This window comes from Condylura cristata, unplaced genomic scaffold (assembly GCF_000260355.1).
Source record: "Condylura cristata isolate star-nosed mole 26May11 unplaced genomic scaffold, ConCri1.0 scaffold00005, whole genome shotgun sequence".
NCBI lineage: Eukaryota > Metazoa > Chordata > Mammalia > Eulipotyphla > Talpidae > Condylura > Condylura cristata.
In genome coordinates this window covers 52,199,367-52,223,844 of record NW_004567106.1, presented here as the reverse complement: position 1 = coordinate 52,223,844, position 24,478 = coordinate 52,199,367, and the positions used below count along the sequence as shown (strand labels likewise).

General features: G+C 43.3%; 1 protein-coding gene across 1 annotated transcript in view; it reads left to right on the top strand.

Moving 5' to 3' along the window:
• The window catches only part of CTTNBP2 (cortactin binding protein 2), a 125,434-nt gene that overhangs the window by 87,812 nt on the left and 13,144 nt on the right, over positions 1 to 24,478 (top strand). Inside the window, exons 9-16 of the mRNA XM_004676973.2 lie at positions 3,032 to 3,149; positions 6,066 to 6,341; positions 8,571 to 8,666; positions 10,271 to 10,350; positions 17,079 to 17,165; positions 17,246 to 17,345; positions 23,353 to 23,505; positions 23,643 to 23,830. Coding sequence (XP_004677030.1) covers positions 3,032 to 3,149; positions 6,066 to 6,341; positions 8,571 to 8,666; positions 10,271 to 10,350; positions 17,079 to 17,165; positions 17,246 to 17,345; positions 23,353 to 23,505; positions 23,643 to 23,830 — 1,098 coding nt within the window. The remainder of the gene's footprint in view (positions 1 to 3,031; positions 3,150 to 6,065; positions 6,342 to 8,570; positions 8,667 to 10,270; positions 10,351 to 17,078; positions 17,166 to 17,245; positions 17,346 to 23,352; positions 23,506 to 23,642; positions 23,831 to 24,478) is intronic.

Here is a 24,478-nt window from a genome sequence, read left to right as displayed (position 1 = left end):
GTCACATAACCACACTCATCAAGGAGACAGCTTGGGTTCTTTTCTCAATATCTGCACCCCCCCACACGCACCCCATTATAAAACTACTCATTTCAACAGCTCCCTTTCCTGTGCACGTTTCTTCTAATGAACTCCTTACCATGTACTTTGTTCTTTCCTGAGAAATGGCATCATCCTCATCACAACACGCTCTCACACAGCACTTGGCACAGACGAGCTCAGTGTCTCTCTGGCGAAGTTGTGAGGGTTAGATGAGTTGTAAGTACTTCAACATTGTTGGAACTGGAACTGTGCCTGAAACTTCGTGTGTACTCCAGTACTTGTAGCTGCTGCTATAAGTTGGGTAGTTTTCATCTTACAGAGCCAGGCATAGTACTGTACATTTCAGTTTTTGGATACCAGTTACCTGTTATCCTCTGGAAACCCACATTTCATGCTTCCTTAAAAGGAAAGTCACTACTTATATTGCCCACTGACCTACCTGAGTGTAGTGAATATTAGATAAACTCCATTGTGAATGTCAGAAAGCAAAGAACCCTGCAGATATTTCCGTCACCTTTTTTTATTTCGGATTATAGCTGGAAGTAACAGCACCAAAACTTGTATTGAAATCGCTGATATTAATATATGCTGCCACCTCACTATTAAGTGAATATTTGAAAATCCAATTGATGATCATGTTATCATAATGACAGCCACTAATGAATATTGACAGTTTAATATGTCCCAAGAATATAAGAGCATTTCTGCATCATTTCATTTAAATGGCAGAACAACCCCCGTATGAAATTTATTTGAGACACAGAGAAGGGATCGGAAGCAGAACAATAAATGTTACCAAAAGTTGTAGGTGTAAAACATTTTAATTGGCACAATTAGAATCCAGGCCTTCGCCCTTATTTTGGTGCAAATAATGACTTACATAATAAACGTTATTTTTATCTCCTGTCATCTTGGGAATTCACAGTTCAGTGCTCAGATTGCATCCTATTTAATCCTCATATTCGATTTAATTTCTCAGTCAGCATTTCTGAGCTTGTCATTATCTTATGCTTTATATAGATTCACAAGTAATAATTGAGAGTTTGAAAGAAAGTGTGATTTAGGTATTTGACCTTGCTTCCAGTCAATTTCTTAGCTTAGTGATGTCTTTACTCTGAACCCCAGGCCCATGGCAGCCAGATGTTGCACAGGCATTAGAGATCTCTCCAGGCTGAACCCAGACAGTGAGGATCCAGTGTTCGAGTTGGTTCCCTTTGTAGGCTGACTTTTTTCCCCCTCTGCAGTCCTCTGCCTGAGTTCCACCATTTTGTGGCTCTGAGGTCTAGTCTTCTGCCCCACTAGTATCCAAAATGAGTCTGTCAGCTCTACCCTCAACACAGTACTGGCTTCCTGTTCAGATTTCACTTAATTGGCGGTTTCAGCTTACTCTTTGTTTTTCTTTCTAACCCTCTGGGATTGCCTGTACTTACTTGTGAACTTGTGATTACATTTCAGCATGTTTTGGGGGCAATATGAAGCAACTCTCATATATTCTTGGTGGAGCTGAAATTGGTGTTGTCATTTTTGAAAGCTCTTTGCAGTATAGAACATACATGTGTGCTGGGGTCCAGCAGTCCAATGCTGGTCCAGAACCCCAACAAAAATGTGTATTATGTTAGACAAAAGACCTGCACTAGAACATTCATAGTAAATCGCAAATGTCTAAAGAGAAATAAATTGTGGTATATTCATATCATAGGATACTACACCATAAATTTTCTTTTAAAAGAATGACTACGGCTATTCCCAGCACATCCCAAGTATTGTAGACACTATGTTGAATGAAAGAAGCCAAAAACAGAAGTGTTCCTGCAGAGTAATTTAATTTATATAATAAAGTTCACAAGTAGCCTGTATCTCTGATATCAAAAATAACAATAGTGGCTACTTAGCATTGGAGCTGGAGGCTTCTAAAGTTCCTAGTCTGGTCTGTCACTTTGTTGTGATTCTTCAGGCTGTACACTTCTTCACCTGTTTATGTGGATATTATACTTTCATACAAGTATTTAAATAGAAGAGGGGAAAATAGTGTTTTACAAAACAAAAACACAGGGTGTTATCCAGAAAGGCTAGAGAAGGTTTCTCGGGTTCACTGGTTTACTATGTTGTCAGAAGGGGAAGTCATCAGCCCAAACGTGTGTGTATATGTGTGCAAGAGTGAGTTTGGGGGAGCTAAAAAAGGATGTTGCTTACTTTGGTTTCTGGTTTATTCATTTTTGTGCTTATTCTTGTGGGAAATCAGTAAACAAATTTTGACATGTTATACATTATTACAGCAGAGTTCCTAGGGAAATATTCTCATGTAATATCCTGCTGTGCCATTATTTATTAGAAAATGTTTGCATGGATGTTGGGTAATTGCTAATTTGATTTGAAAAGTTTGTGATATTTTTCAGTTAATAAGTTAAACTGATTTTTTTTTAAAATGGAAATTTCCTGAAAAATAGAACTTCAGTATCAGGCATGTTTTTCTAAAACCTCACCCAATGTGATGTTCATATTTTTCAGATTGTGAAAAGGAGATCATAAATCTCCATGGCCAATGTGATTATGTGCACTCTGGGACTGGAGCCCTGCTTTTAGGAAAGCTGTTCATGGTCTAGAAGACAGCAAGGAACACTGGGTTGTAGCAAAAATCTTTTTGCTATTTGTATTGCCAAATTATATAAAAGAATACTGTCTGCAGAATTCAATTTATTTTGTAATTTCACTCTACAGACTGATTAGTAAATATATATTTTTCTGTTGAAATTTAAGAGGCAGTTGTAGGGAGCAATGTTTTAAATCTCTGACTCACTCAAAGCACTCTTTCCTTTTCAATTTAAGACATTAGTTAGATTCATCCAGATAATTTGGTTGTTGGAGTTGAAGTCCAACTTTCTAGCTGAGAATTCCTGATTTGTTTGCCACAGGCAACTGACACTTCCTCTAGGTATTTTGCACACATGTACTCCTCTGACATATGCTCACAGAGCTCTTGTCTGTACAGGACTGCCTAGAAATCCTGTGTAGGCACGGAGGGCTGGAGCTAGAGAGGAGGGATAATTGCCATCGGACTGCGCATGATGTGGCCACCGACGACTGCAAGCATTTGCTGGAGAACCTGCGTGAGTGCACCCACTTCCCTGCACATCCTTAAGCTAGGGCTGCTGGGGGCGGAGGGGGGGGGGTACCACTGCCACTGTGGTTTTCTAATTATCTTCTTAGCCTTTTTGGAACTGAAGCTATCACCACAAATTTCTTATTATCAATGTAGTAATTCTTTCCTTTTCTATGTGGGCTAGCTTCTTATTGAGTCAATTACTATTGAAGTAACAAGAGATCTGTGTGTGCATTTAGGGAGCAATGCAATTGACAATGGACAAGAGATTTTATATTGTCCTGATACTGGGCAATATTGAAAGTATCGCTCTTTTCTTTGGACTTGCAAGAGCTACTAGACATACGTCTAGCAGAGTATGAGAAATCACGGCTGGGCACTTTGCTCTTAGTCTGTTCTCCACGGCAGCTTGGTTATCTCACAATGTCTAGTTGCCTACCTGCCTATGAAGGTAACTGATGACCTTCCAGGTCCCTGAAGCTCTGAGAGTATATGCTCCTCAGCACATTTCACAAGAAGTTCATGTGTGGGTTTATGAATAGAGAATGCTAGATTGTACAAAATATGACCTCTCAGATCAAAATTATCTCCCAGTCTGTTCAGTTAGCCAGGTCTATCAGTAATTCCACTTTCCTGTATAGTCTTAGTAAATAGAAAATGAATAATAAACATAATTTATTAAATGTGTATGAGGTGATAGGTGGTATGTGCTGCGAAGAAGACAGGGATTTGGGATGTGGTGATAGAGTTCAGTTTTTTAAATGGGAAAAAGAAGCTTTAGTGATACTACTTTTAAGAAAACACTTGAAGGCGATAACTACAGGCAGCTACATAGACATCTTGGGCAAGAGCTTTCCAGCTACAACACTGGGTGGGCAGAGCCCTACTGTAGGAGCATTCCAGGGTGTCTGAGGAACTGCAAGGAGCCAGAGTGATGGGGTCAGACTGAGTGAGAGAAGTTGTAAGATGGGATGGTAATGGGGTCTGATCTTGTGAGACTTGCAGGTCATTTTCAGAGCTTAAGGTAGCCACTTCAGGATTGATGTAGGAGACACAGGGTTTTGGGATACATTTGGCCATCTCACTGGCTACTTCGATGAGAATAGACTGTGAGAAATCACCAGAAGAATCAAGAAGATGTGAGCCCATTAATACAGTGTTCCAGGCAAGAGATGGTGAGGGCTCCATCTCGGATTGTAAGACATGAAATGAGAAGTGGTTAGGTTCTGGGTCTAACTGAAGATAGAGCCATCAGAACTTCCTGATGGAATGAATGTAAAGTATGAAGGGCTCAGGAATAGAGCATGATTCCAGGGTATTTAACCTGAACAACTGGCTGGCTGGAGTTACTACTCTGGGGAGGCTGTGAATAAAGCAGATTTTGCTAATGAAAATCTGGAGTTTCGTTTTGGATGTTGCATCTGAGATGTCTGTTCAGCAAGAATTCTAGAGAGGAGTATGAACTAGATATACAATCCTAGAGTCAGCAGTCTTTAGTCATGGGACTGGATGAGATCACTAAGGAAGTTGACACTGACAGAAAAAATAAACAAGCTTTGCAACACTGAGTCATTAAGAAATATGGGAAGTGTGGAGGGACCAGCAAAGGAGTAAGGTTAAAAAGTAACCAAGGAGGTGACACAATTCAGTAGGAGGGTGTCAGAGAGGAGAGAGAGATCAGTTGTGGCAGATATTGTTGGTAAATAAGATGACAACTGAAAATTGGCAATTGAAAAACAATATTTGTAGTTGCTTACATCCAGGACATTTAAGGCAACTGAAGGAACTGACTTTCACAACTTTTAGGTAGTGATATTAATCATGGTGTGGTCCTGCTGATCACAGTTCCACTTAATCTAGTTCGAACAAACTATACCTTAAATTCGTTAAGCTATGATTTCTAGTGTTTGAGGACTTAGTGTATTTGTAAAGCAAAATAGAAGCAGTATCTGTCTAGAGATAATCACATGTTTTCTAATTTTGTGTAGTCGCCTCATCCATATTTCATTAGATGACTATTTTAGCAACTCCTTTGTTCATTGTCTCTAAAGTAATGAATTTGGTTTTCATAGGAATAGTAGCTCATAGTTCATCTTGTTATAGAATACTTAATTTACTAATCATAGTAATGATTTCAACAGACATTGAAGAATGTGGGAACACACACAAGATTTCTGGTAATCATTTAAGTCAGTTCATGAGAACAGATGTTCATGTCCTGCCTCCTCAGTGGTATCAGAAAGAGGTTGGAAAGGTCTTTTGAGAGCTTCTACTGAACTATGTACCACTTACCAAATAATTCATTCCTACTGCCCCGTAACAGGTGTAGTGTGTTAAATTCGTTCTGAACACTACTTCATTTACGCTGTATAACAACACAATGCATGTTCCTTACATTTTATGAAAGAACAAATTGGGTTGCAAAAGTATGGGCTTGATTTTCCAAAGAGAGACAGCAAGTAGAAGACCGAAGTGAGGCTCACCAGGCCCGTGTGTCAGAAGCCATGCCGGTCCTGGGTGCACAGACCTTCAGAGCTGTCACCTGCCTTGTTTTGTCAGGTCACTGTCTGAGAAGGAGAGGAAAAAGGTGCTAGGCACAGATAATTTGGGGTCAAGGCTCTAGCTTTCTCAGATTTTTTAAAAGAGCCTCTCACTAAAAACAAGAAGTCAGTGAAGTAGAAAAGGTCAGAGATACAAAGGAAAAGGCACAGCTCAAGAATATCAAGACATTGACTCCAATGAAATCACAAAGAAATTGAAAACCAAACTCCAGGCTAACATGAAAGTCATGCTATTTAAAATATGTCATAGCTGCCCTTTGATTTGTTTTCAAAATGTCCCTGTTCTTTATATTAAATATAGTTTTGCTGTTATTTTCTATGAGGGTTTTTTTTTTTTAATTTTAATACTGTTTTTCCAACAGATGCTCTTAAAATACCTTTAAGGATTTCAGTGGGTGAGATTCAACCAGACCATTATGGTTCTGATGACTTTGAATGTGAGAACACAATATGTGTTTTAAATATCCGCAAACAGACATCATGGGATGATTTCTCCAAAGCAGTGAATCAAGCTCTGACAAGTCATTTCCAAGCAATCTCTTCTGACGGATGGTGGCGTCTGGAAGACATGACGTTTAATAACACCACAGACTCCAGCCTCGGCCTCAGTGCAAGCAGCGTGCGATCCATCACGCTAGGTATCAACAGCTCTGTGATAAAGAGAACACGAGCTCTCTGGTTTATGTTTATGGGTTACATAACTTGATACTTCGTTCATTGATTAAACACATTCAAAGCTTGCTTGTCGCAGCTGCCAGAGCTAAAAACCTCAACTATTCAGAGCGCAGCCATTTATAATGTTGCCTGTTAGTATAAAAATGCTTTTGTGCCTTAAATAATACTCAAAGTAAAGAACATGAAAGCCCTTGATGAGGCTTTGTGATTGCACTTTCTATTCTAGGTAAATGCAGGGAAATAACCACATGCAGCTGCTGAATGCATAAGTTCTGAAGACAGCTCCAAATTCATGCCTGGGCTTAGCCGGGGCTGCCACAGTCCACTAACACCTCCCCTCCGGGACGATTCCTGGCGGGGACAAGAGCTACAGGATGACAAGGGAAGACTCCCACATGGGAGGAGTCCAAGTGGTAACTGATCATCTGTCTGGTCGACTCACATGAAGCAGACTCCAAAAACTTACAAAAAGATAAGGGTTGCTTTCTGGCGAGCATGGTAGGGAATGATAAATGTTGTCCCTGGTTAGCGTCTTTCCTCAACCTAGGAGAACTAACACCTATGAAGAATCTGCTGCTGGCACTTTAAATATAAGACCTCAGTGAGCCCCTTGAACAGACTCGTTTTATAGATGATTGAACCAGGTACAAGATGCCTTGCCTGAGATCACACAGCTAATGAGCAAAGCCTGCTGGGAAATTCTGTGTACTCTTTTTTATTTTTATTTTTATTTATGCATACAGAATGGGGGTACAGACCAGAGGTACAAGGGTGGCCAGAGAATCATGCCACGCCATGTGGGCCACCTCTGCAGTGGGGATCGAACTCTCACTGAAGTGGCTGTGGCCAGCTTGTGTCCTAACCCATTGCACCACCAGGGAGGGCCCTCCGTGTACTTGTAACAGAATCAGTTACAGAAAGAATGGTCAAGGTTGAGGGGAGATAGGTTTTACCTTGTATTACTGAATCAGCTTATTGTATCAGAAAGTTTTTTATTCCTTCCAATCACATGTTAATTCACCTTCAAAATATATTACCACTAATTTTCAAAGTGCATTATTCATGATAACTTAATTTTCTGGGTCTGGGCAAAATCATTAAAATTGCCATAATTATTAACAGAAGAGTTATTAGATAATTGGATAGTTGCATTGAGAAAACAAGTCATCAGTGATTCTCAGGAACATAGCAGTAGTAGTGTGCTCTACTCCTGAGCTCCTGCTGAGGGAGCTGGTAAAGTTAGCATGGCCATTGTTTTAAAGGAAGGGACTCTCTGCTCTCAGCCCCCCTCAGCTCATCTGCAAACTGGCAAAGGCAAACGCTGCTCGCTGCCATCACAGAACTGTACCTCTGAGGCTGATGGTGTGATGGTGCTGCTGTTTGTGCTTGTCACTGAGGTGTGGGACACTGTAATGGCCCTTTTGATCCTCCAGACCACTGAGTTTTGCAGGTGAAAGACTTAATTTAGGGTCTGGCTGTCATCACTTGATAACTCTTTACGCTAACATTGTTATTAATATATGTATATAAGTTTAGTATATGGATAAAGGAAAGGCCAGCAGATAAGCTTCTAGGTGGGACAGGTCTGTGAGTGGAGCATGGCTAAGATTAAGTATTTAGGAATTAATTTGTGGAAGGGAAGGACATGAAAATGTGTACTTATTATTAGCTCCTCCCCAGAAAAGACATCTGTGAAACGGGGTCCTTTTTGAATGAGAGCAGAGACCCAGCTCTCGAGAAAGCCAGACCTTTAATCTGACCTGAAGTGTTTGGAATCTACAGCCGTGCTGGGAGGGGAGACAGGAACCATGTTCTGAAGGCCCAGTGGTCTCATTTATAGTGCTTAGATTTCATGAACAGGTGTTGGAGAAACCATGAAAGGTTATGATCAGGTTTTCTCTTGGAAACCTAACCCTAGAAATATTTAGTTGTTTTTTTACCCTTGAAGTTTGTCTTTCAATCACTCCTAAGGATAGCTTTGGAGAGGCTGATAGTTTGAAGACCTCCCTCTTCATCTTCAAAATTGTAAAATTGTGTTAAGAGTTAACTCCTGGTGTGACCCTTTACATATTCTTTTGGCAGTCTGAGCTCTGGACTCCCTAGGATTCTCACAGAAGACTTCATACATATCCCCTTATTAGAAATTTGACTTTTAAACACCTCTTGACATTTTCTTTCTTTTCTTGAACTAGGAAATGTGCCGTGGTCAGTAGGTCAAAGCTTCACGCTACCCCCGTGGGACTTTATGAGGAAAAATAAAACAGAGCACGTCACCGCGTCTTTGTCAGGTAAAGATGTTCCCTGATCTTTACCTGTCTTTGTCAGGTAGAGATATCAGGTAAAGGTGACCCTGATGGTGTTGGTGTCATAATCAAGTTACTGTACAAATCCCTGACTTGAATAGCTCGACTGAAAATTGTTTTGAGTGGAGGCTGGTATGGAAGCAGTACACATTCTTCAACCGTTCATCTTCTCCTGGGCTAACGATAGACCATACTCAACCTATAGTGCAAGGTGCAGTCAGTAGGCCATTATGTGCTGCTCTGTTACAGGACAGACTTTGGGAGGCGACTTTTCCCAAGAATAGGCTAACATGACTGTGCTGAGCACGTTTATGTAGATGAGGCTAAGCACTGGGGTTAGACCAGAGTAGAATATGTGCATTAATTGCATTAATTGCATTTACGGTATTTTCGACTTCCATGGTATTGATGGGGTGCAGCCCAATCGGAAGCGGAGGAAGATCTGTGCTGATTTTTCAGTTGGCAATTTGGTGTTGCATCCTCCAGCCTTGCGCCGGTCCTCCAGCTTGGACTCCCATTACTAAGTGATGAGATGGTTTGTGCAACATTTGATTATGGAGAAGCAAAATCAAGCATGTTTCTGACACCTGTACTGAGGTTCTTCTGATCATTGATTCCTGCAATTCTAAATGCATCTTTCATTAGGAACACACCAAAGGCCAAATTGACAGGCTGATAAGAGTGACAGTACAGGTGTTAAAAGAATGTTCTGTTAAGTACCATATATGATGAACACAGTGATTATAAAGCTAATGTTTCGTGATCACCTACAATAGAGTAGGTCCTATTTATAGCATATTAGATGTCTAAATTCATTACTGCTCAGAACAATCAATTGAGATGTCAGTTCACCCTCATTTTATATACAGGGAAGTCAAGGCTCACTTTCTTGTCTAATCTCATACAGCTAGTAAGTGATGCAAAAAATCTCAATTTCTCAGACCATAGCTCTAAAAAGTTAATAATTTCATCAGGCCTTTTTCCATCCTTCAGAATAGCCTTTAAAAATTTAGTCTCATCTAACAGTGTTATTTCACTATTTGGACTTACTGAAGTCTCAGGGTAGGGGACAGTATGAGACTATCCCAGAGAATCCTTTAGCTAAAATCAGTATGTTGAGAGAATGGCGATACTTAGAAAACATGGCCAGAGTTGGGAAATGAACCATAAGAAGATCCAGACCTGTGCCATGTTGGCTGAGGCCAGAACTTTCTGAGGAGCAAGACAAGTTCTGACATTTGCTGATGAACAGTACAATCTGGTGATCAGAGCAAAAAATTGTTGGAGCTTGGATCTAGGGCTTGGCCAAGATCCAGGGGATCTTGATTGACAGGGGATGGCTGACTTCCTGAGGGAAGGAGGGGACAGTTGGGGAACTCTTGGGAGGCCAGAAACAGTATCTGCTTACCAGCAAGTACCCAAGTGTTATGGTGTTTCCACAATGATAAGGGCAGACGGCTGCTTTGTGGACATGTGAGCTCTGTCATCACAAGCCAGTACACAGTGTGCTTTCTAATGGTAGGTCAGTTGTGTTTTAACCATTTATATTCAACAAGAGCCCATTTTCTTTCTGTGTTCATTTCTGACAGGCCCTCAAGAAGGCTGCCTCAGTAGTGTGACTTATACATCTATGATCCCTCTTCAGATGCTGCAGAATTACCTCAGGCTGGTAGGTGAACTTCACACTGCACCCGACCCTAGCACACTGCCAGCCATTTTTATGTTCAGAAAAGTATGAGCACCCTCTTCTCCCTGTGCCCTGACCCCCCTAGCCTCCCTGGAAGGTTGCCATCCTCTTCAATTACTGTCATTGTCATCCAGACGTTCACTTGCCTAGACCCAGACTGTAACTGTGACTCATAAAGCGTTGCAGTTTGGGCAAGTGGAGGTTGTCTTGTTTAAGAAAGATGACACCCAATAACAGACTATTGTGGACGAGATTGACTGTATGTGCCAAAATGCCTCGCTGACTCACAAAATGGAGTCAACATACTATAGCATTAGATGATTGATTTGGTTACTTTAACAGAAGCCAACCAATGTAGATTGAACAGCATAGAAGTTATTCTCAAATCTGTAAGTCCCAGCAGGTGAGAGAAGTCAGCACGGGTGAAGACCAGAGTCACCAAACCAGGGTCTCACGGGTTCCTCTGATGTCCTCTGTGGTTTGATCAAAGAAGTCACTTCCCCAGCCCAGTTCCAGACTGAGGGAAGGCGCTGGGGGCAAGTGCTTTCCTCCCCGGGGTGCACCACTTCATCCCTGCTCCCATCCATTGACCACATTTTAAATACATGTCCCTGCCTCTCTGGGAAGTATGAGCTTTAGCTCTGTAATTGTGAGCCGAGCTAATTAATAAGCAATTCTGCTATTTCAAGGAAAAAGGGGAAGTATAATTATCAAGTAGCAAAATCAAGACTCAAAATGGATAAGCATGATGCTTATATTTGTCTGACACTACAATAAAAGCAACGTGTGGGGTGCTTATACGTGTTCTAGTCGTTAAGACGTCCCTAGGTGGTAAAGGATAATACCCATTTCACAGAGGGGGGATCTGAGCAAAGGGATAAGAATAGCATATCCAAGGTCACTGAGCTTGTTGATAATGAAGCCAGGATTGTGCAAGTCCAGGATTCATGCACGTGCTCATGTTTGTGTGTGTGTGTGTGTGCGCGCACACGTGCGGGGGTGTGTGTGTGCGCACACGTGCAGGTGTGCGTGTGTGGAGTCTGATATTAATGATGGTGTAAAGCAGTAAATAGTCCTTGTGATTACTACGTGAATTTAGAAAGCCTTAAAAAACATGAATGGGTTTGTCTATGACCCTTTACAAAAGTTGTTTTCGTTAACTGAATCACTGTCTTTGTTGCTGATGAAAAGAAGTATTCAAAATGATTTCATTGCTTTTCTAGCTAAGCTCAGAGTCTAGATTGAGCTTTGTAAAAGCAGTCGCAGTAGCACAGACACATTCAAATGCGTACAACTGGAGAGAAGCATTGTCTTCTGAAGCTGATGCTTTCACTTCTTTCTTTGGGGTGTACTCCCCTCTCCCTCAAACATCAAAGCATGCCTGAAGGGTACTTATAAATGGGAAGGGAAGCTATTTCATTGTTAAGAGAAGATTGAAGAAGTTCAACCAACTGGTTTTCAGGAATGTTCTCCTACATTCTGTCAGCAGAATCAGCTGGAGAACTTTCTCTCCCTTTTCCCTTCTCTGCCTCTCTGTAGCAGGCAAGATTCTGGCTGAGAACTTTACCCTTTATTGAGTTTAATCATGTGCTTATTCATTTGAATTCACGTAGTATTGGTTTACAACATGTATATAGTTTAGAGGGCCAGGATCACCCCCCTTTCAGGGGCTGGTATCACACCATACCTCCCACCAAAGATACCCATGTTCTGCTATCACTGTCCACGGGGCCACCTCCTCACACCCTTCTATTCCCCTCTGGTAGCCTCAGTTCTACAGTGAGAATTCTAGGATGCCTTACTGCTTTGGCTTTATCCAACCTTTGTTTCTCTGTATTCTGCATTTAAGCGGTAGCATTAGTATTGGTCTTTCTCTTACAACTTAGTTTTGCTTAATTTGCATCATTGCTTCCAGTTCCATCCATGTCAGAGCTATTTAGATGATAAAATGAACAGGAAGGCAATGCAACTGAGTTGCAACTACATTAGCCTTATGGAGCAGGTTGGTTGAATGAAATGTCTACTCCTCACAGGGCTCTATAGACTATTCCAGATACACTTATGTGTGTATGTGTTTTAATTAGAAGATTCCATCCACCAATGACCAACAAACTGACACTAAACTAACACAGGCATTAGTTCTTTTTGTCAATTTGTATGCGCATGCACAGATGACTCCTTCAACAGCCCTTGGATAAAGAGAAACAGCATGTGTCGCTCATTTTAGTAGTCACCTCAAAATTTCAAGGGGCGTCAGACAATACAATAGCATAATGATTGCAAGCGCTTCCTTCCTAAATTATAAACCTCTTGAAGAGCTAGCCCACATGTCATGCACTTTTTACCTGGCTTAGTTATCTAATTCAGTGGTTTGACAACCAGTTATTGAGCACCCCTTAAATTCAAGCAGTGTGTTAGAAACTTAGGTTGCAGCTATGTGGAATAAAGATGACTTTTCTGTCGGGAAAGACAGATAAAATCCTATGAATGAATACATATGTGATAGCTAGCAGTAAGTTACAAGTTTAGAGAACAAAATCAAACAGATAAGGCCTTAGAAGACAGAGCTTTGGGACCGCGATCTTAGGAAACCTTCCTATCGTGAGCTGTCACCTGGAACCAAAAGAGATGAATGAAAGTAGTAGCCTTAGGAAAGGTGTTTGAAGCAGAAGGAAGAGCAGGTGCAAAAGGTGCCCACAGCATGAGGTCTGAGAGATGGCCAGCAGGGAGAGCAGGGCCATGGCAAGGCGCCAGATTTTACCCCGGGTGCGTAGGGAGCCCCTGGTGGGAGCCGAGCCCGAAAAGGACTAAGTCCTATGAAGGGCACAGTAACCACAGGCTCACTGCAATGGGCTTGAGCTGTCGTAAAGATGTGCAGTGGGTATTATCTCAAGCAATACCTGGTTTGCATGGAATAGTAAGCATGTGGGTTGCCTCACCAAGTCATTGTAGGCATTTGTACCCCATTCATCTATTTATGCCCGAGGTCCTCAGTGAATGTGTAGAAGGAGCGCACCGAGGCTGATTTCCATTCTCTTCATGTAGTCATCAGTCATCCTTGATATATTGGTGGTTAACCTATTGGTTATAAAAGCATGAAAGTGACTAGTATTTATTATGTGTGTAAGTATATTGTATAAAATGCATGTGCTAAAGTCCTTATGTAGAAAACTAGCTAGTGAAGACCTCAAACTAGGTATTGTTTGTTTTCTTAGTCTTTTAAAATTACTTAGTGACAATAATACAAGTAGAGTTTAAGTCTTTGTCCTTGAGTTAGTGAGGAAACATTTAATTGTATTTTGAGTCATTAATGTTTTATAACAGTTGAACATTTTGCATCAACACACTGAGCCAGCTTGAAATTTATACAATATTTCAGTAACTATTAATAATTCTGTTATTAGAAAAATACTTAAATGGATCACTCAAATCTGAGCCCTATTTTAAAACAGGACCGTGAATCCCCTAGGACACCCTTTCTTGAGATTTTCTCTGCCCGTCGACTGCCTACTCCAACATGTGTCCTGTTAATCATTAAGAATGATCACTAGGAGATTCTGCTTTTTGTATACATCTCCAAAAGAAATTTGCCACTTTTGCACATAAATATTGTCATAAATGATGGTCTCAGACAGCCCACAGCAGCTCCCCTGGTGCCCCAGCAGTGACAGTTTCACTTGGACCTTTTTCAGGCCCGGGGTGGTGGGAGGAGGACATGGCTTTCTTCACTTTGAGACGAGCAGGCTCCATGACAAACACATCCTTTGGCTCCACAGCAGTGGTGGAAGAAGTTTCTGGGCAGTAGGGCAAGTGTCACCCCCCCCACACACACACACACATGCAGCTAGCACACATGCGCCAGTTTCTCTGAAACCCCCTTTCTTACAGAACTAGTCTATCAAAAGGAGCCTCAGCAGATGGTTCAAGTCCTCTCTACCATGCTTTGTGTTTTCTGGATGCTGAATATGCCAGTGTTGTTTGGGGGAGATTTTATAGGAGCTGGTAGTGACTGTTGTAACTATAATGTCATAAGTATATTTGTTCTTTAAAATCAAGTGTCAGAAAAGGTGAGATTGACAGTCCTAGATATTAAACATGACACGATAAGCTGCACACGTTCAGTTTTATTGGCTCAGGAAAGAACTTTTTCATAGTCTTTTGAGTTCAACTCCTCCGCACAACTTGGCCTAACACAGTGTCTGGACAAGGGATGTTTCCCACAGACACTAACAAGCAAAACGACAAACTAAGCTGGGTTTATTGTGTAAAAAAGGATGCCACAGTCTGAAAACACGCCCCAGGTGCTACATTGACCACGGCAGAGACCACTGCCCTCTGGTGACCATGGCAGAGACCACTGCCCTTCTGCAGAAGAGCACAATGGAGGGAAGCAGAAATGCTGCCCTTTGCGAAGAGCATTGTTCTCATTTAACACAAAATTCCTCTGCCACACAGAGCTCTCACTGACATGTGACAAGAGTTTTCTGAATAGACTGAAAATACCAGAATAAAGGGCTCGGTACCAATTGTGACAGCATGACCAGAATCCCTTTTACTATCATGTAAAAATGTCACACTGTAAACTGCACTGGGGATAATTCTGGTAACTAGAGTTCACCGACTAGAAGTGAGTGTGATCTTTAATTTTAAAGCATAGGCTTCCTTTCAAGACACAAAAATACCCCTTCCACCTCTGCCTGCCTCTCCTCCTGCCTGCTGCCTGCCTCCCTGTCTACCCACCGCAGGTCTTAGAGACCTCCACTAGAAGTATAATCATATGTATTTATTATACCTCAGAGTTTGCTAGCACTAAAACAGATCACTGTTTCTTGGCATAGTTTTACATGTTTTTACCAGTCTCAGAAGAGCAGTAGACTCTGGGTAATTAATATTTTTTGTTGAGATTCCAAATGGTAACCAACACTATGACATCATTTAATGAGAGAGGATAAAATCCCCATCAACAAAAAAATAGACACTACTTAAGATGAAAAGCTACTAAAAGGATACTACCTTAGAAGGAAGGAATGATCAGGAAATCTATATGTCTTTCCTTTCATTTATTTAATATTATTATGTATGTCTTACCTTGTTACAGAAAGGATGTAAGACTAAGTGAATGCAAAGTGCTTACTACTGATGAATGGTCTTTTCAATTAAATTTTAAATCAAACATATCCTGTCTGTGTTTTGTAAGAACCTACAATCTGAAAATAAATGGGTTGTTGAAATTGAAGACAGCTTATCTATAGTGCTGGGTCTCTTGCTGTTGCATGATTTCAAAATCAATCTTAAGTAAATGTAGGTAGTTGGACAGGTTGGCTATAATGAACAGAGCACTCTTGTTTTCAAAAGTGAGACAAGATTAAGTAGCAATGCTAGTTGGAAGTCTCAGGGGTAGAATATTCAGTAAATTTTGAAAATCTGTATCCTATTTCACTGGTGCGAAACAATCCGTTCCTTGTGAGAGAATTTCTATCTAATAAGTCATGGCAGTTTGGGATTAAGTTGGAAAGCTCAAGCCTTCTGGTCTAAAATTGCATCTGGTTAGCAGCATCTAACCCACAATTTCCCACTACAGTGCTTTTGCAAAGTGACAAACCCTTACAATAACAGAGAAAAATAACTGAGTTTCCTTTTGACAGGAATCAAGAAAAATGTTCTATCTTTAGGGGCAAGAGAATGTTAGATCCATTTATTTGCCTGAAACTCAGCAGAAAAAACTCCTAACCTTCTCCTTCGGCCACCCTAATGATTGTATAAGGCAAGATTTACAATGGCTAGAAAATTGGGCATATGCCCTTTCTCCATGGTCGCTGCCTTTTACAGCACTTCTCTGCTCCCTGTCTGTCGAGGTCCTTCCCATCCTGTAAGAGAGCAAAGCTCCTACAGTGGCCGAGCCTGGGTCTGGTGGGTGAGCAAGCCTGTAGTTCCCCCGGGATGTGTGTCACACAAGCTCCACAGAGACAGACAGGCAGCCGGTTTTCTTTTTTTACTAAGTGAAAGTGGCCAGCCTATAGCCAGATTTCTTTGAAACACTGAATTGAATTGCTTCAGACAGACAGCTGACTGAAGAACTGTATGCTTACCGAGATACCGTTTACGTGTAAAGTCAATAGGAAAATACTCTCCAACATACACCATGTAAAAAGATTACACTCATCTATCCTTTAGAAATACATACATACACATGTCACCTACATACAGAAAAAGGGTAGAAGGAAACATTGAGTGGTTGCTGACATTATCATGATTTTTATTCTTTTTTTTTATGGTTCTTTGTATTTGCAATTTCCTTAACGAATTTTTATTGCTGTTTCAGCCTCTGGGACATCAAATAGGCGCTGGGAAAACTCAAAGTAAAGAGCATCTGCAGGGGGTCATGAAGGAACTAACAGAACCTCAGCAATCTGTGCTTCCCAGCTACTACTAAACCTCATTATAGAAAAAAACAGAAGAAAGTGCCTTTCATGACACGTCAGCTCTTGCTCTAATGATATAAGGACTAGATAAATATAGAGTGCTATATGAAGGCTACATTTTCTAGCAGTTTACATTAAAATGAAAGATTTCAAGTGCCCGATGAATACAACTTACCCCTGAAGCTGTAACCTTCTAAAGACTCAGGACAGCCAGGGAGGAGTTTCACTCTCTCCTGCTATCGAGCCTCCTTCGCCCTTCTCCAAGGCCTCTTTCTGGTTTGTTAATAGGTGGAGCAGTACCACAGTGTCATCTTCCATGGCCCCGACGGAAGCCTGCAGGACTACCTGGTGCATCAGCTTGCCCTCTGCATGAAGGTACCGGCGCCACATGCCCTCGGCTTTTCCTTGAGCATTGAGAAGTGTGTGGGACTGATCGCTCTGCTTCTTTGTCACAGCACAGACAGCTGGTCGCAGGGTTCCCCTGTGAGGTGGTGAGAGCCCAAGTGGATGCTGCTTTCTCCAAGGAACAGCTAGTAGACTTGTTCATCAGCAGCGGTAAGACCCATGAGCAAACGGCATGCTGGTAACAAAAGGCACGCTCCTTCTCAGTGCCACTGAAAAGAAGGAAGTCTTGTTTCTGGGGGATAAACTTCATCTTTTAATTATTCAGCAGCCGTGGGGTGAAAACTGGGGCCCACGTGGACACCGGCAAAAAATCTTCATATACATGTGCTTGTATTGTTGTATACTTTGCATTTCTTCCTTCTTCATCTTTTATTTATCCTTACTTGCTGTGAGCACGTCGTGTAAGTGCCCCCAGAGGTATCCTGTGGAGGCGGGCTTCCCCAGGGGGACTGAGGAATATGTCACTGGTGACCCCAGTGAAAACCAACAGTATAGGTTTTTAATGAAATTTTTATTCGTAAATAGTCCACAACTGACCCCCATGAGGGGAGCTACATCTTGCCCTCATCCTCCGTATGCCGCTGACTGGCACTTGGCTAACAGTGTACATGCATTAACTAATTTCTGCAGTAGCCTACGGCAGTGGTTATTACCATTTCAAAGGTGAGGGAGCAGGCATTGGAGGTTTAGTAGCTTGCCACATCTGTGTGATGGAAGAACCAGGATTAAACATGTTGAACAAACGGTATTAATGTTCCATCTCAGCGTCCACTAGCAACGGCCATAAAGCTGAAGTGGGCAGGCCCTGTGTCCAAGGGCTCAAGGCCAGGAGACCCGGAAGGGAGTGAAGGAAAGAGGAGCCGCGGGGTGGGTGAAGGAGGAATTGAAGTGCAATTCAAAATGTCTTTCCAAGGGGAAGGTGCTTCTCCTTGGAGCCATGATCAAGGGTGATTATCCTGTGTCTGGGACAACTGTGGACCAGGCTGAGGAAAAGGGAATCACTAGTGGTGTCTAACTCAAGCAGTGAAATGATGAGGCAGGTTTGGAGAGGGGCTGGGGACTCCACAAATACAGAGAAGCACCCTCTGACGGCAGGAGAATCCCAGTGGACTGTGCATGCTGCTATACACCTGGCCAGTGGCTGCATGGACACCACTGAAAGTGAGCTAGAGAAAGCGGCTCTGGATAACAGTTAACATTTGTTGAGCTCTGCCCCTGGTAGGTGAGATTCCAGTTACCTGATTTATACATGTGAAAACACCTAAGAGTCGAGTACCCGCCCCCAGACCCCATGTGAGGACACAGCAGGATGGGTTCAACCCTGGACTCTGCCTCCTCACTGCCAGCCACAGTCCTTCAAAATCTCCCCTGTGCTGAATTTCTATTTCCCGCCTTAGTTACATAACCACCAAACAAACAAACAAACAAAAAACCTGCTAGGCTTATTGCACCCCAAAGTAAGCTGCTAAGATAATTTTCTCAATAGTAACTACAGAGGTTTGGAGCTCAGGAAGACTGTAAAAGTGTTCAGCCCAACACCCCTAATCTGTGGGGAGCTTCTCAGAGAGGAGCTCTTCCTCATTTCCCAATTTGGTGAATGGCCCAGGTTGCTCGGCCCCCCTCACTTGAAGCCCAATTCCAGGAAGGCACATGGCAGGCGAAGCAGGCTGGCTGGGGTGGGGGGCAGGGGAGGCCTGTCTCCTGCTCCATGCGGCAGGGCAGCTGCTGGGCTCCAGCACTGTGTTGCTGAGAGAAGTGTAAATCAGTGTCAGGAAGCCTCGAGACTTCAGGAAAAAGCCCAGGCTTTTAATGTGAAATTTGGGGTTTTGTTCCTGCAACATTGCCAAGTATTTCATTTTTAAAGATTTACTTATGCATACAGAACTGGGTGACAGGCCAGAGGTGCAGGGGTGGTGAGAGGGTTCACTAGACACAGAATAAGGAGCAGGACAGGCAGATCGACGAAGTACACTGCTGAGGGGAGCAGCGAGCAGGTCAGGAGAGGTCTGCCACGCCCTGTGGGTCACCTCTGGGGCAGGGATCAAACTTGCACTGAGGTGGCTGCCACCAGCTTGCAGTGTCCTGCGTCCCAACCCGTAGCACCACAGGGAGGGCCCGCATTTCATATTTTAAAGCAGTAAAGAACACATGCCCATAGGCCTCTCATTCTCAGCCTTAGCCTGCAGTCAGACCTGGGAGCCTACCTTCCCCCACTGGTTTCCTCTTTATCCTTTCGCCCATCCTCACTGGTACCACTTTCCAGGAAGGCCCCGTTTCTTGTAGCTCATCTGCTTTTCCCGAATATGGCTGCCCTGTCTACTGTTGCTGCCCGTGCATCCTTCATGGGCTGCCCAACTCAACACTTGCTGTATCTCCCGCCCCCACCTCACTCCATGGACCACTGAACGCAGTCAGCATCCCTCAGGCCCTGCCTCTAGGGCACCCGTGTGCCATCTTTCGCGCAGATACCTGTGCTCCAGCCAAGGATGGCGGTTCTTCCCCACGCGTCCTTTGCTTTTCCACTGTCTTTGTGCTGCGCTTTTCACCTAGAATTAGAGTAAACACACAAACTCCTCCCAGCCCACACACACGCATGATAACTACCACATGGCAGCCACTATGTAAAGTGCAGCACTGTATAGGCTGATTAAAGTCAGATCTGGCCTTCTGGAAACTACAGAAAAGGACCCTGTTAAATGCTCTAAGGAGGCTTCAAATGAAGGCTTCTCCCGTCCCTCCGGATATGATTTCTCCCCTAATGGGCAGCTGGAAACTTAAACCTCAGTATCTCACTATTCCTACCCACCGACCCCCCAAAGTGTGGGAGGCTATTATTTGGGCTATGTCCTGGCTCACAGTGTTGCATCATGAGCTGCTGAGGGATAGTTGTGGTATAACGTGTTCTTGGAGTTTTCCTTTCACTATTACCAGTGATGGGTGAATGAAAGGGTGAATGTCCTGATACAGCTGACAGCATGGGAAAGGAATTGCAAAGTAACATTGTGTCAGTAAGTAGAATTTGCTTGAAGTAGAAGTGGAAAGAAAGAAGATTAGAGAGGGCAGGGGTTGACTTTAAAGGAGTAGCTGATGATAGGACATAAAGGGAAAGTGAGTGGGAGTTGAAAACTGAGGTTTTGGAAGCTTAGACTGTGGTTTTTTTAAAAAAAGTCTGCATTCTGACTACTTATGTAGGAAATGGTGGATCAGCTCTAAATATGAAAGGCTGTTTGTATTTGGCACTGTCATTTGCAAGTACCAAGTATCTTATATTTCTCTTTAATAACAACAGACTCAAATGAAGACCCTGAGACCCTGAATGCACGTGTACAAACATGCAACCTGAGCACACACATGGAGGCCTCTTTTGTCTTAGTTCGCAGGAGTCAGTCCTAAGTTCCTTTGAATCCACTTCCTAGATCTCATGTCCGCCTGCTGCTTGTCAGAGCCCACCTCTCACGTCTCACCCCAGGGGCTGTGCAGGGTTCTTCCACGAGCCACTGCAGGCTTCCACAGGGCTCAATCTAAAATTCCAAGTGTTCATGGCGATGCCTGCTGTTATAACAGCTCCGGAACAAAAGCAACAGTTCTCTGAACACTAGGTCAGGAATACCATAGTTTGGCTCTGATCTCACCCTTCTTCCTCCCCTGCCCCATTTCCTAGGATTCCCTCCATCACCATCATTTTCTCAGTAGTGCGCACTGCTATAGGCTAGGGGACCCCGGGGCTTCTGAGCAGTGTGGGGCATGATGGTTGATAAGCATGGCACCCCTCTTCTGCAGCACAGAAAACACATCACCTTTTGGTTAAGAGAAGAGGGACTGAGTAAGAAAAGCAAAGATCTGTATGAGAGAAGAGGGCATCTGAGATGTTCCACGGAAGCTTTTAAAAGAATGAAGGTACAGAAATTATCTCTCAGCTATTCTTGCTCTTCACCAAGAAGTGAAGTCAGGTTGCTACATTACTACATGTGAGAAACTCTGATGTGTAAGGCAGTCTGCACCTACTCCTGAATTTTGACCTTATTTTCTGTAAAGAGGAGACTATTGGACTGTTTTATGTGTCTGCACGTAGAACATCCATACTTTATTTGTTGCTCTTTAACAAATCTGTAGGAGAAAGCCAATGCAAGGACTCACAGAGGATGAATAAAAGAAATGGATAGGCAAAAAATAGGAGGGAAAGTAGCAAAGGCATGTTTAATGTTTAATGTTGCTCTTTAAGATTCTAAAATGTATATGGAGACTCAGTGTCAATCATCCAAAAAAAAAAACTTGAAAGAAAGGATGGCACTTTACTTACTAGGGAGGCTTCTTTTGTGTTTGAAACCTCTTCCTTGCCAGGTTGCCTTTCTGAGGGACTGTCATGTCACTAGGCTCTGCTAGTGAGGAGGGTGTGATTGCAAGTTAGAACTGGGTCAGATTTTGCCTTGATGAAAGTTATGGAGTCAGGTGAGCCAGAACGGTACCTTTTTAAAACTACAGGTAATGGTCAATAGTAATAGGCCAGAACGTTAAAGTGATCATTCATTTATTTTATACAGAACTGGAGTACAGGGCAGGGGTGCAGGGGCGGTGAGAAGATTCACAGAGTCAGAGTGGGGAGCAGAAGAGGCAGATTGACTAAGTATCCTGCTGAGGGGAGCAACGGGCAGGTCAGGAGAGGTGTGCCGCGCCATGTGGGTCAAACTCGCACCAAAGCTGCTGCTGCACATCTGGGGGTGGGGGTAGGGTGGCTAAAGTGATCATTTAAAGTATTGAGTTAACTTTCTTTTTTGCAGAAATGCTTTAATAATGGTAGGAGAGTGTGGTCTTAGAGCCCTGGCATCGTGGCACGGTCAGCACCATCGCTGCAGAGCTTTGTTCTGAGGGGCGTGATAAAGGATGCACAACTTCCCATGTCCAAAGGAGTGACTATAGACTTGGGGTCACCTTAAAGAGTATAGAAGAATCTAGATTGAACTAAAGTTGTGTCATGTTCGCTAGTATTAAACCTCTTCAGTGGTAGATGGTGGTTCTCATCCTCCCCTCAACACTGTCATCCCCTGTGCCCACTGTTCTGTCTCTCGAAACACCTCTCTGTCCTGTGCCTCGGCTCTGGTTGAGGCTCTTGTTACCTCTTGGCTTTCCCCTCAGTAATGAGAGCCTGTAGGTGTGTTCTTCCGTTACCTCTCTCCTGGCAATTCATCAGAGTGACATCTCAAAGCAGGCCGCCAGTCCCATGTCCCTAGGTCTTGGACTTCGTCGCCTCCAGCGTGGCACTGTGGGTCTTTTACATCTCGTCTGTGACTGGCTCATTCATTTCCTTCCTGTACTTCTTCCATTCGCTCTCCAGCATTCATTGTGAGGTATTAGACAGTTCAGTTCCCTCCTTCATGAGGGCACCAGTAAAATAAGATCAAATCCTAGATTCCGAGTCATCCTTACCACAGTTTCTGAAACTTGAGTCAAATTCTTGTAAGCTAAGATCTGTACAATAAAAGGAGGGATCTGCTTCACTCTGAGATCCTTTCTCCATCATTTTAAGAATATTTTACAGAGGTGTAATCAATTTACAGGTAATTTAAGGGTTTTGACCTTTTGTCTTGTGAAAAATACATAAAAATACTATTTAAAGAGTTTGGTGAGAACTGGTGATAAGTAACCATGTAACCACTGGCCAAGAACAGCAATATAATATTCTCAATATCCAGAGGTCCCCATGAGCCCCTCCCCCTGTCTGGAGGTAACCACGAGTCTATCTTCTGTGATAATCGCTTTCGCTCAGTTTTGCTGCCGATGCATGCATCCCTCAGTTATTCATCTAGTGTTGCCTGCTTTTGGACTGGACGTGATAGCACTGTATCATCTTGTGGTTTGCTCCTGGGCGTGTGACGCCCTCCTTGTGTTGCGGGAGTTCAGTGTGTTGGTGTGCACGCTGGCTGCGCAGACTCGGCCTGCCGCCCCTGGGGACGGCTCTTCCCAGCAGGACGCTGTTGTGCTGTTGTGCTGTCTGCAACTGTATTAAACGAGGCCGAGCCATTTGCCAGCGTGTCCACTGCTCTGGAGACTTCAGAGCTTCCCCATTGCCTCACTGTACTAACACATCTTCAGACTGTTTTTGTCAGTTTGTACAGGTCTTCGCAAAAGCTTTAATCACTGGGTTTCCTTTACGCCACAGCCTGTCTGATCCCAGTGAAACAATCTCCTGTCAACAAGAAAATCATCGTCATCTTAGAGAACTTGGAAAAATCTTCATTGTCTGAGTTACTAGGAGACTTTCTGGCACCTCTGGAAAACCACAGCACTGAAAGCCCTTATACGTTTCAGAAAGGTAAAAACAGAGAAACCATGCTGAGAAACAGCTTCTGTGAGCTCAGCGTGCCGGTGCCGGTCCCCAGAGCACGAGTTACGCTTTTCCCTTTATTCTGCACCTGCGTGCCCTAATGCGGCGTGCTTTGTCTGTCTCAGGAAATGGAACATCCGAGTGTTACTACTTCCACGAGAACTGCTTTCTCATGGGAACCATCGCCAAGGCCTGTCTCCAGGGCTCCGACCTGCTGGTGCAGCAGCACTTCCGCTGGGTCCAGCTGCGCTGGGACAGCGAGCCCATGCGCGGCCTGCTGCGGAGAGCCCTGCGGAGGAAAGTCGTGAGCCAGGTAACCCCGCGACGGGGACCCGGGTGGTGTCAGGAACTCTGGGGGCAGCGTTCTGCTCGTCACCAACCCCACGGCCTCAGATAACATTTTGGAATATTCAAGGACAAAACCTCTACTTGTTTTAGACCATAGGTTTTTACTATTACGGTTTTGTGGAGTCGCCCCAACTTCTAAATACTATAGAAGGCTAGATTAGAAAAGTGATCACGCTTGCGGAAAAAGACTTGGGGGCTTTGGGGCCATAGAACGTGTCCGCGAGGCAATTGTGCATACAACAGTTAGCCTAGCTGGTAGCCAAGTATAAAAAGTGATTGAAAATGTAGAATTCTGTCTCCTTAACACATTTTCAAGAGTAATCATCTTGTAGTGATTTCTCTGTAGTCTCCCAAGTACCAAAATTAATTCAATGCTCATCAAAACAGCCAATCACTACTTTATTTAATGTTCTTGAATCGGGCTAGGAGCTGAGTGTCGGGATAGATTTAAAATAACAGAACTCAGTTTAGCAAGGTTTTATTACTTAATCCCACACTAAGGGGCGCGTTTGCAGGACACAGTCCTTGCTGTGTCAGCACTGTGTTTTAAAGCAGCAGACAACTGCTGCTAGTGCTTCACCAAGAGCGCCCCATGTGACCAGATGTCTCTGGT